We start from the raw sequence: 12278 nt of genomic DNA on the forward strand, positions 1-12278 counted from the left end.
TCATAAATCTGCAAAATAGAGACATTATGCTGCACATTAAGTTTGCTTGACAAAAACAGATTCCCATCTGCAGAGCCATACACAATACAGGTTGCTGGCAACTGGTTCTCTGCTGAACATGCTTAGCACATAAGCTTGCTGAGCAGTATTTTATTTCCAGAGGCTGTGTGAAATTCAGCCCTGGAAATGGAGTGACTCACAAGTGCACCATAGCAGCTCCTTGCTTGAATGACTTCTGTCAAGGGTTAGCTTCACAACCCGGGCACACAATAACCACACTAAATATGCACAATAACTGACACTGTGTATCCGCAGTAAATGAGAGACTCTATCGTGTCTACAAACCAATCTGGCAAAAAGAATTAGAAGCCATTACTGCGGGGCCAACAGGTGGTGCAAGCGTCACATTCCTCTCTGACCAATAGGGTCGTGACTCGCTTAAGTGCACACGCGAACTCAATTAAGACATGTGTGAGTGTGATATAGCGCCGCAGGAATGGCGTCTCCTCAAATTTGTCTATAGTCAGACCTTGCTCAGTGATCTATATATAAAATATATTCAGTCTGACTTTTGAGTGACAAAAATGCCCCCATGTCATTTTTTCCATCTTCCAAACTCAACATACGATATAGAATTTGCCAAAAGTACCCTTTTCATCAAAACATATGGTCTTATTAAGGAAACTCGCACAACTCACACTGCAATATAAGTTCAATGTTGGAACAGACCAGAAATACAACTCCAAAGAAAAGAACACTATCAACCCCGCAAAAAAAAGTGCCGAAAGAAACTAAAACCAAACCAACCTTAAACACAATAAAACAAACACAAAAGCCCGAATACACCCCCCCAGAAAACTGCACCACTCCCAAACAAATTTTAAAAACACATAAATGCAAATAAAAGTTTGCCTGCTTTAAAACACCGAAAAATGGCCATCATAGTAAAAATCTATCTCATTGCAAATTTTGCATGCTTATCTTTGGAGGGGGGGAGACATGCTATTTTCTCCTATTCAGTGTTGTGCACAAGTAGGCCCCTGACACTTCAAATTCAATGCAATGAATAAGTCTGACCTGAGAGGAATTGATAAAATTACCCTCTAGACTAAATTCTCCATTTCAGAATAAAGGGCAAAACTGATCTGAGAAACAAAGGAGAGATTCCTCCTAAAGTCTGACTGGAACCCTCCTTTACAGGGTATACCTTCTCACTTCACCCTCCTCCTCCCCTGGCTGTGACTCATTTTCATCAGTGCCCATGTTATCTCTGCTCTCTGTAGCTGCCGGCGACATCTGGTTACCAGGGGCTTCGCTCGCCAGGGCATCCTGCAACTGCTGCATGAGCTTCCCTGCCTTGCTGCAGATCTCCTCGAATGTCGGTGAGAGGCGGGACGCAGGGACAGGCGAGGGACAGTCTAGACTGAGGCTCGTCTGGGAGCAGCTCATTGAGCCGCCCCAAGCCGGCTGGGCGGAGAATCTCTGCCAAGCGCTGGACAAAGAGGGAATTTTAACTTCCGACCGGAAGGTCAAGATTCGGTGAGACTTGCATGTCTTGCTGTCATCCTCTCCGGCTTCAGCAAAATCAATCCTACCATCGGACGAGGTTGAGACATTCATAAATTTCTCACACTTGTAGAACTGTGAGTGAACAACAGCACCACACTGGGATGGACTGGAATTGCTCGTAGGCAGCACTTGCACAGACACAAAATCTGATGCTGGCTGTATTCTCTCTATATCCACTTCAGAAACACTGCTGCCAGTAGGGGAGACTAAATCAGGCTGAGAGTGCATTTCAGCACAGTCTAGTGGTGAAAGTAGGTCCTTTTCACAACTCCCCAAAGCATCATCAACGAGATCAAAAGAAACCAAAATTGACTGAGGACTTCGTTTCAAAATGGAGTGAGTCTCTTTCATAAATTCAGCTGCTTGTGCAGATTTATTTTGACCCTCTTGTTCTGTGCCTGTTTCTGTACACAGGTCAACTGTAGATTTGTCCTGACTATTTTGATATTTCTCATCATTTACATGTCCCATTACAAAGTCACAAGAGACTTGCAAGTCTGCTGTTTGGGGTACATCACCAGTATCAGTGAACCCTGATGGGACGGACATGTTTTGGTCCCTGCCTCCTTCACTCTTTGAATATTCAAGAGTCTCCTCTGTGACAGGGACCATTTCTTGGAGTAGTCCCACTTCTGAGTTCAATTGTGTTGTGCTCGGACTTGCAGAAAGAGGGTTTCCACTGATGGAGTCGGTCAGCGGACCAAAGGACGGCACTGAGAGAAAATTGGAGGATTTACGGCAAGTGGTCGCCTGAAATTGCCAACTCTTCCTCCTGGAGCTGGTTGTGATTTTAGGAGTGAAACCTGAGAAGTCATCAGCGGAAGTACTGGCCAGAACTGTGAAGTCTGACTTGCTCACTTCTTTGCAATCATCACTGCTTTCATCAACTTGAATGTTTGGCCCCACAACTTTTGTATCCACAGCTGAAAAAGTAGCTGTGCAAGCGCTGTTACCTTGAAGCATATTTTTATCCAACAGTTTAAAGGAATTTTCTGCTTCTTTTCTAACTAAAATATTTTTTGACATTTTTATGGTGGCTTTGTCAACAATTGGGACAGGGATGTCATTTTCATCTCTGGTGTTTACTTCCTCATAACCCTCATCATCGAGCATTTGATGTGCCCAATTCTGCTCTGGCGCAACACAATTTCTCTCCCCAGTGGAATCCAATTCTGCTGATCCCTTTATTCCAGGGATAGCTGGTTTTTCAGGAGCTGGCATTTTCTGCTCATTCTCCTCCTCACCCTCCTCGTCCCGGATGCTGACAAGGCTCCGTTGCCGGACATGGCTTTCCAACTTGGCAGCGACCTGCTGCAAGGTCTCCGTCACGGTCAGCGGGCGACGGAAGATGTCAGAACCCAGTGAGCTGAATCCCTCGGTGGAGGAACTGCTGCGCTCAGTGATGACGCGGCCAAAGCCCGACAGCAGGGGCTCCATTCCATCGCTGTACAGGGTGCTGCGCTCGCTGAGTGTCCGCAATTTCCTCCGCTGGTAACTCAGGTGAGCTTCCACGGAGGTGCTCCTCATGATCTGGGGCTGATCCAATCCCAGCTTCCATTCCTCAATGGTGTGTCTTTCTTTCTGCAATTGGTCCAAAGGTTTAGTGCCCTTTTCCGTTGGTCCTAAAGCAAGGAAATGGTTTGTAATTGCTGAGGTTAACTTCATTTCACGGGCTTGTAGCAAGCCACCTTCTGTTAATGAATTGGACACCTTAAAATTTTCAGAATGAACAGTGTCTCCCACGAGGATTCTTCTGTCTGGTTTGTTGGCTGCATCCTGGCCTCTATGAGCAATGTGATCAGTGATGAATTCTCCTTCGCTAGGTAATTGGCTTTCATTTCCTTGGGGGTTACACATCTTAGCATCCTTGGAGGGTTCATCAGCTTTTAATGAGGTGCATATGCCATAGCTCCCAGGATGACTGTTGTGCGGGCAATGATCATTATATTCCTCGTAAGTGTTAAATTTTTCCTCGCTTTTGCCGTCATCACTAGTGGAGATTACTAGTTCAGGCTGAACTACTGCTTTATTTAGAATATCATTCTCTGGGATGGGATGTTTGTTCAGAATGACAGCATCACTTGGGGCCCTCAGATTACCAGATTTAGTTGCATCATCACAAACAAATCCCTCCCAATCAGAGTTGGTATTATCTTGTAGGCATGATCCAGTAGAGTTCACACCAGCCACTGATTTATCCTCCAAACTCTCAGATGAGATTTCCTTTTTGACTTCTGTTTTTTCCAACTGTGCACTCTGAGCATCAGGGCTATCCTCATCCATTGGCAGATGGGAAAATGAATCCTGACTTTCCTTGCTGTGAGCGTTATTGTCGATGTGTTCGGCAGCTGGCATCATGCCAAGGTCAGATGTCTCATATGCCATCGGGGTTACTTCGGAAAAGGTGACTTTAGAGAAGCTCTCCCCATCGGAATATTGCTCTCCGTCCTCGTCCTCTTCAATGGTGGCATCAAAATCAAAATCAACGTTGGAATGGTGAGGGGAGGAGTAAAAGCTGTCAGCCATCTTGAAGGGGTTTCGGGATTTCTCGATCGGATTGGAGGCTAACTGCTCGAAGGTGCCAAAATTTTGATGCAGGTCTTCATAATGGAAGAGGTTCTGACCTGCATTACCTGAGTTTTTGTTGTTGTCTGCTGTGTGAGGTATGTCTTGATTATCTTGACTGGTCATATCCATTACGGAGACTTGATCAGAGGGTTCCTGGGATGCCCCTTGCTCTTCTTCTTTCTCAGTTATGATTGACAGTCCTCCATCGGATATCTCCTGGCTCAGATTTCTGAGCGGCAGATCAGAGACAAGTCCATCTGCTGTGGTCATTACGGATTCAAGTGAGTCGCGCCTCTCCATGTGGCTATCATGATTTTCCTCGACTGCAGCTACAGTTGAACTACTTGGCATGACAAATATTTCTGGCGAGGAGCTGTGCCCATCTGAGTGTTCGCTAATCGATCCAAGGAAGGAAAGTGGAGAGAGTAGAGGGGAGTGCAAGGTGGGACTGGTCTGACAACAGGCTGAGACTGACTCAGAGATGACACTTCCCCCAGGTGAGTCAAACACATTGTCATCATCCTCATCTTCTATGATGGTCAGGTGAAAATCATCCTGGATATCTGCAAGTGAAGGTCCCCTTCTCTCACTGCTTGAACTGAAAGAGCGGCCCTTGACTTTTGTGTCTCTCATGTCAGTTTGAGGTAAGAGCTCTGAAGATACATGGGCATCGGAAGTGTCTGGTGTAGATTTTTCCAATGCAACAGGAAGCTCCTCTTTATCAGGCAACTCTTTCTGTGAGTTGAGCTGACTCTGGAAGCTTTTAATGGGGGAAGTCAAAAGACCTGATTTGCTTGTAATGCCTAGTTCTTTTGAGGGAATGGTCACTAGCAAACTATCAGATTTACTGTCTAGGAGTTCACCAGACCTGGCTTTCCTGAATTTAGACTCTGCAGTGGTGACTGTTGTTGAACAGGTGCCGCGCACTGTTTCATCCTCACTGCTCCGGGGTGAAATCTGTGGGCTTCCTGTCCGGGACGGCTCGTTTTCAAATCCTGAATCCTTGGAATCAATTATGGCTTTGACCACAAGGTACTGCTCCATGCTCACTTTGTGATCTTTCTTGTCTGTGTCGACATCAGCAATGGCCTCATCTACATCCACATCAGTTGTGCCTTGCCTGGACATGGCCTCCCGCGATTCGACACTGGGCTGCTCCATGACAATCTTCAATTTGCAGTGAAAGGCTGGCTCATCTCCCACTTCTAGACTCTGTGGTTTGAGCAGATGCTTCCGGGCACTGGGGATTTCATTTTCTGTTTGCTTTGATTTGACCATCCCGGGTTTCAAGCTCTCATCCTCCTCCTGAAGGGTCTCAAGGGAGATGGGCAGTGAGCTCTGCCTCTTCATATACTTTCTCCGTCTGTCCCTGGAACTTGATTTGTGGCTCTTGTGAAAGGGACTGTACTTCCCTCCTCCCGGTGATCTTCTAGCTGCGGGAGGCTGATCCCCTTGTTGGAGGGCTAAGACTTGATGGTTGGGTGGACCCTGCTTGGATATCTCTGAGAGCGTCTGTCCAAATGAGGACACAGTTGCAGCCTTTCTCAGAGAGCGTCGGAGCCCTGCTAGTTTTGCCTTATCAGCTCCCCGCTGCCTGCTCATGACAGCATCTTCCATTTGGTGTGAATTTGCACCTTCAGACCCTGTGGCATTTATTGAGCTTGATTTAGGGGAGCAGACTGAGGTGCTCGGTTGAGACAGGCTCTGACTCAGCCAATCCTCTTTCCTTGCAGGTGGAGACTTTTCTTTTGGGGAAAGTGCCCTCTCGGGCTTTGCTGGCAGATGCTGGAGCAGGTGATTGCCAGTTGTGTTGCCCAGAAGCCTTCGAACCTCCTCCATCCGTTGCTTGACCACCTGCTGCCTCCAGGACTTCAGAAAGCGATTGGGTATGCCAATGCTTGCTCCACCGAACCCTAGGTTTATTAGGACATTCTCTGCAATGGTCCATTCCCCCTCTGGATGGTGATCACTGCCCGTTGAGCTATGACTGCTATCCACACTGGCACACCGGGAAATCATGCTGACTGGGGAAGTGCTTTCCACCCGCAGCGCCAGTTCTAGGTCTGTCTCATTTGGCAGCCGCATACGGCGGCCGCTCCTCCCTGGGATCACGTCCCCACATTGCATGTTCAGTGCTGTCAGGGACCTCTCCTTGGACAGGGCACTGCTCTGCTGTCCCCCTTCTGGTGCCTCATGGCTTCTCACAGGGGGGTCCTCGGGCAGTCCCACGTGAGACCGCCTACGGGCTGTCTCCGCTCTGGTTTGATCCACCCACTTGGCAACACTGGAGTTCATCTCGTCTTCGTCATCCTCTATCAGACTTCGCCTGGATTTTCCCTTGAGGTGGCCCGATCTCCCACCCTCTGCAGAGGCAGATTGGGTTGAATCAGAAGTCAGTGAAGAGCCCTGATCCTTGTGTTGGCAATCTTGCAATTGTTCCTCGGTAGGGATGCCACCAGTCCAGGGTCCTCCATCCACTTGTGGATGGGACTGGTCTAGGCTGCTGGAAGTGCTTCCAAAGCTTTGCAGCCTGCTGGGACAGCAACTATTGTCCAGGGACTGGAGTGAAGAGCACTGGTGGCTGTGTAGGCTCTCAACTTCCTCGTAAGTGGAGAAAGAGTCTTGGCGCTGGGCGTTCCAGGCAGCTGCCCTCTGCCGGCCCACTGAAGGGTCTTGCCATGATGGGAAGTTGGGTTTGTCGGTTCTGCATTGAACAAAACACAAAGACACAGAAACAAATTATGAAGGCATGCCAAAATCGAAGTGTAATAAACGTCAGGTCATGACACAAATGCCAGTACCTTTCCAACAAGTTTTCATCTTCTTCTGCACAGTGCATACCTTCAGGCATGTCCTCAAGTCAATTTTTTGTCTGACACTTAAAGCTGCAACCCCCCAGGCACCCGAGCTACGACCACATCTGCTGTCAGAATATGCTCTCATTTATATGCAAACAGCAAAGAACTACACTTTGCTCTACACATGGTGTAAGTCTATCTGAACTAACACAAATGCATTGCAGATAAAAGAACTCACAATGACTACCAGGTACGATAAAATTCACCGAGGAACTAAACACTCTCCAATCAAAATATTTGAACATAAAATAAAAGAAATGTTACACATAAAACTGGTGCAAAATGCTCGCTGGCTACAGTGATCTAAAATGCACAACCAAAACAGACGCCTCCAAATTTCTAATCCAAGCCGAATCTTCCTCAAAGGCAAACTGACATGTCAAAATGAAAAAATAACAGAGGAGAGAAAAAAATCCCAAAGACACATCTCATATTCTGCAAATGACCTTCACTCATTTACTTTTAGAAGTTTGTGAAATGTACACGAGGTTGGAACCTTCCCCAAATTAGTGACACAAAAACTCCAATTAGGTTGACAGGCCTTCACTATAAAAGGAATCGATGTTAATGTGAGTCTGGACCCCACACGCACATACGTGTGTCACCTCTACCCTCCCTCCTAATGGGTGAATGACCCCCAACACAGGATAAAAACCGCATCACTGAAAAAGCTGTTTTTCATGAGCTGCCACTTCTTTCGAGACAAACATCTGATGAACAATGACAGAGAATCGATCTGGGATAGGTGGGATTATTAAGTTACTCAGCAGTGCCTGTAAACTCTGACAGTTTTACACAAACACACTCAGCTTGAGCATTCTTGTGTCAACAATGAATAGATTGGGTACAGACAGACCAAAGACTTTCGGTTAAATCTCTGGCCTGTAAGGCATCCTCTCCAAAAAATACATTTCTATCTGAAGCGATTAGGTTCTTTCTTTTTTTCAACAAAATGTTTTTTTCCTTTTTTTTGGACAAGATGTTTCTTCAAGGGAAGAGAGCTGAGCTGCAACTTGATGCAAAAGGACACAAGCTGGCAATATCGGTACAAAAGAAGTTGTTTCAAAGACTTGCGGCTTCAAGCCTTCATAAATGAATGTAATCGATTGCATTCAGACATTTCTCTGGTTTGATCGGGAATTGCACGCGGATATCTTTTAAAAGGTTTGACAACAAGCAATTTGTTATCAGTAACAGATTGCCAACTGCAAATTGGATGGCAAAATATTTACGGGTATATCTGTGGGTACAAAGTAGACAAGTCCTCTGCTGTTACAAATGAGATAAGAAAAAAGGACCTACATACGTGAATTTACATCACATGCATGTCGTACGACCAGATATATTCCATGTTTGAAGGATGGAAAATCCCACCCAGCTAGAAGTCCGTGGAACTCTGAAAAGTACTTAAAAAACTAAAACTCAATTAAAAAAACACCCAAAACTTTATGTTCTAGTTGAATTTCAAGACCTTTCCAAGATTGAGACAAAGGGAATGTTAAGAAATATCAAATGGCCCATTTATTGACCCTCTTTGGGGAATCCTCTACTACAGACAAATGTGGAAGACTACAGCACAGTACTCAATTTATAACATACATGGGTGATGAATTGGCTTCTACTCCAACCATTTACTTCAATCCTGGACATTAAACCCAAGAAAAAGTAATAAAAGAAAGTGATTAATACTGAATGACAGGCAATTCAGCTGAATGAAATGAAATAAAACAAAAATTGCTGAGGATACAGCTCGTGGAATGCATCAGTTTAATATAACTAGACTGTCTATTATTGCCATCTAGCAAAAGGAAGGAAATTAGGGTCACTTAAGTGCTGATGAGTGGAAGGAGTTGTTGGGATGTTTTGTGCCATTAAATATCGCTACTACAATTCTCCATATTATCTCTCAGTCCAATAAAGTTTGTGTACACCGAATACCCAGAGCTGCACATACACCTTTACGACGTATGCCTCATTAAATATGTTTGTTGAGCGTTGACAAGGATCCTCAACCAACAGCCAACACAGAGCAGACTGGAACAAAATTGACAACAAACTGAAATGCATATACATGCACATGCATACCATCCAGTTGTCATTAATTCCTTCAGTAGGTTGACCACACCCACCTGCCCTCCAATAAACATTAATTGATTTGCGACACACTCTGCTACACTGCTTTCTAATCAGCCAGCTAGCCCCCCCCCAGCTGTTGGATGTCTGCACTAATGAACAGGATGTCATGGGTTAGAATCCCACCCAAGCAAAGTAAGGTTGCGAACTTCCTTTCCCACACTCTCATGCTTTACCAAGTGTGCAGTGCTCATTTTGTCAAAAAGCTATGGCAAAATTTCTGTCTAGTGAGTTGTGGACAGTAAAAACACAAGTGACAAGAATTTGCTGTATTGCCCAAGATGAATCAATACTTAACATCACGTTTAATATGTTCTGTTACCTCTTCCCCCAAACAAGACAATGACTCATTTATCTTCAATAAATAATCTGCCCGGTAACATAATTGTACTTAAAAATTGATTTAATTTGTCTTATCTATAGTTAACCTTATTTTGGAAAATTGTTGGTCCATTCTTGAGACAACAAATGTTACGATTTCCTTTCAATGTGTGGCACTATTCTGATTCCAAGTCGATATGGCAGCTATGCACTGAGCCATGTAATCCGCTGTCACATAGGTAGATGACAGCAAAGCCACATGAGCACACAGTCCTGGATGGCCTCGTGTTATGATAATCACTTCTGACACAGGTTCGGAATCGATTGGTTGGAAAAATAAATCCACTGCAGGGTATGATAAGATAAGGACGGAGTTACCAGATTGTCACTGCCGATAATGCATCTGCAATCTAGTTGCCCAAAGGAGGAGATATACCAGAATAGAGTGGAGAGAATTTTTTTTTTCTCCAAGCGAGGTTACAGGTATTGATAACTGAATGCAACACTTCCTGGCCGCTGTACACAAATCCGTCCCAATCTGCCCAATGCTGGGACTTACTATGTGAAGTGTAGAAAGGTGTAAATCCCGGAAATCAGTACTACATCACATACAAACTCTGGCAAAGAATGTCTGATTAGTTTTGAAGAATCCATGCAGCTGGAAATTTAACTCTTACTCATCATGGTGGCGGTAAAAAAATACCAATCTATTTCAATTTTTCCTGGAATGGACCTTTATGAGGCACAACTTCTGAGGAGTATCGGGAATAAGAGAGACGGTAGCTGTACGCAAACATCTCCAGCCACGAATTGTTCAATTAAAGCAAAGATGCACTGGAACTGTAAGGAAATGATTAAATGGAACAAGACAACATGATGGAAAAACACATTGTCAATTTCCCACTCTTGAAAACCTGTGCCCACGCAGTGTGGACTGTGTACACTGAAAGATTGATACAGGACCAAATTTTTTTGCGGGGGGAGGGGGTGAAGGGGACCCATGGGGGGGAGGATTTGAGCATTTCTTTATGTATGGCCTTTCTGAGAGGTGAGGCTATATTGAGGGGCTTTTCACATACTTTGGGAGAAAGGACAAGTGAAATAGTCCAGCAAATACCTTTCATGTTTCAAAAACTAACCCTCTTTTCTTTTAGAGGGCGGGGTGGGGTTGGGGGCTACTTTTGCTCCTCAGATCTACCTATGAACACACTTCACAGACAATGAATGCAGGACTGCTCAACCACCAACTTTATCATCCATTCGTGCACTCTTCATTGCTTATTATTCACAACATATTGCCGAATTTGGCATTTTATTTCCCTTTCCTTTCCAGATCTTTGTTCCATACATGTATGTTCAGGGGTGGTGAGATGGGGGCAGAGCTAGCACTAGAGCTGAGGGAGGGTATATACTTACATCAATGCTATAGATTAATTTGAGGAACACTATCAAAGTGTTAGACACCACACGATGTACGTCAGGGGTGTGGGTGGCCGCATACAGTACTGGAAAAACTGACACAGCTAGCATTAAGCTGAAATGTCAAAAGTTCCCCTGATTTAGTTCCGAGCAGGTGTACAAAAAATTTGAAATTCAGAGTAAAAATCTCTACTCCCAAAACCTGAAATCAACTGCAAAGCTGAAATCTCACACCCCTGGCATGTGCATACCATGCTAACGATCATAAAAAAGCATTACTATGATGTGCAAGAGGGATATTTGTGGAGTAACGTGATAATGGCATTTACATGTAGGGTGGCGGTTTGCAAATATACTGAGAGAATGCATTTTAAGAAAACACATTCAGTCTAAAAAACAAAAACGATGGCAAGGTAGCAGGTGATATTCATCAGCGTATACTGCATTGTCCATTAGCTAGATCAGGTTATCGGATCTTTATTTGCCAGTGAAATTTTCTCTCACAGTGTCTTCCACCGTGCAACGTGACGTAAACTGTGCTGTCAAACGCAGGGCTGAAAATACCTGATTGCTAAACAAGTTGGACGAGTCCTTGTGTATTTCCAGCTTTGTCAGGATTTTGATCAGAGCTTTTCTTTTCCTCTGAAAGGAGGGAATTAATGCACTTCCAGCCAGTGAAGAGAAAAAAAACCAAAGAAAAAAGCTCTTCATTTGTAACAAGTTATTTGACAATAAAAGTCACGAACACTGTCAGCAAACTACTTCTGCTTGTCAGTTCACCTGTTTTCAATGCCATCTACACGCAGGGATGTAGCTGGCAAAATTTGAGCTGCTGGAGATTTTGGGGGCTAGATGAATCAGCGACAAGAGTAAGTTCGCTTCTTCCCCATTGGCAAGCAAACAAGAACTGCCGGCCCAAAACAAGTGCGCATAATGATCAACGTTCTAAATTTAAAAAAAGGGGGGCAGAAGTGAGACGATGCTATGTTTCAGTGTTTGATTGGTTGCTGCATCAGCTTTGTCCCAAACAGTGCTTGGACAAAAAAAAAAACCCAAAACAAAATAGATTGCTGTCTGGATTTCCATCATCATTTCAGACAGGCAGCAATCTCAGATAAAAATCCCATCCTCGTTGATTACAATCACGCCAGCTGGAGAATCGTCCAACGTGGCTGTACGTGAACTCCATGCACTGCCAACTAAAACCTGATGCCTTTGCCTCAGCCTTGCTAACAATGAAAACCCTGATTATTTTTAATTAATGTAGCGCACGTGTGTTCAACCATTGGTGACACTCATTAGACGGGCCTGATTAGCAGTACAGGGAGTCAACAAAGAGCAGATACAGTTTAATGATGCACAACACCTCAAGGACAACATTACTAATGTCTTCCTAACTCATTAAGGTCC

At 44.6% G+C, this 12278-nt stretch overlaps 1 protein-coding gene across 10 annotated transcripts in view; it reads right to left on the reverse strand.

Moving 5' to 3' along the window:
• The window catches only part of LOC110982238 (uncharacterized), a 114080-nt gene that overhangs the window by 22624 nt on the left and 79178 nt on the right, over positions 1-12278 (reverse strand). For 8 of the 10 annotated variants that reach the window (XM_087140857.1, XM_087140856.1, XM_087140850.1 and 5 more), the window contains one exon: positions 1208-6841. The exons of the other annotated variants lie outside the window; for them this stretch is intronic. In XM_087140857.1, the coding sequence (XP_086996983.1) occupies positions 1208-6841 (5634 nt within the window). The remainder of the gene's footprint in view (positions 1-1207; positions 6842-12278) is intronic. 10 annotated transcript variants of the gene reach the window in all.

This window comes from Acanthaster planci, linkage group LG09, assembly GCF_054643075.1.
Source record: "Acanthaster planci isolate LZ-2023a linkage group LG09, COTS_SCS, whole genome shotgun sequence".
In the NCBI taxonomy this organism is placed as follows: Eukaryota; Metazoa; Echinodermata; class Asteroidea; order Valvatida; family Acanthasteridae; genus Acanthaster; species Acanthaster planci.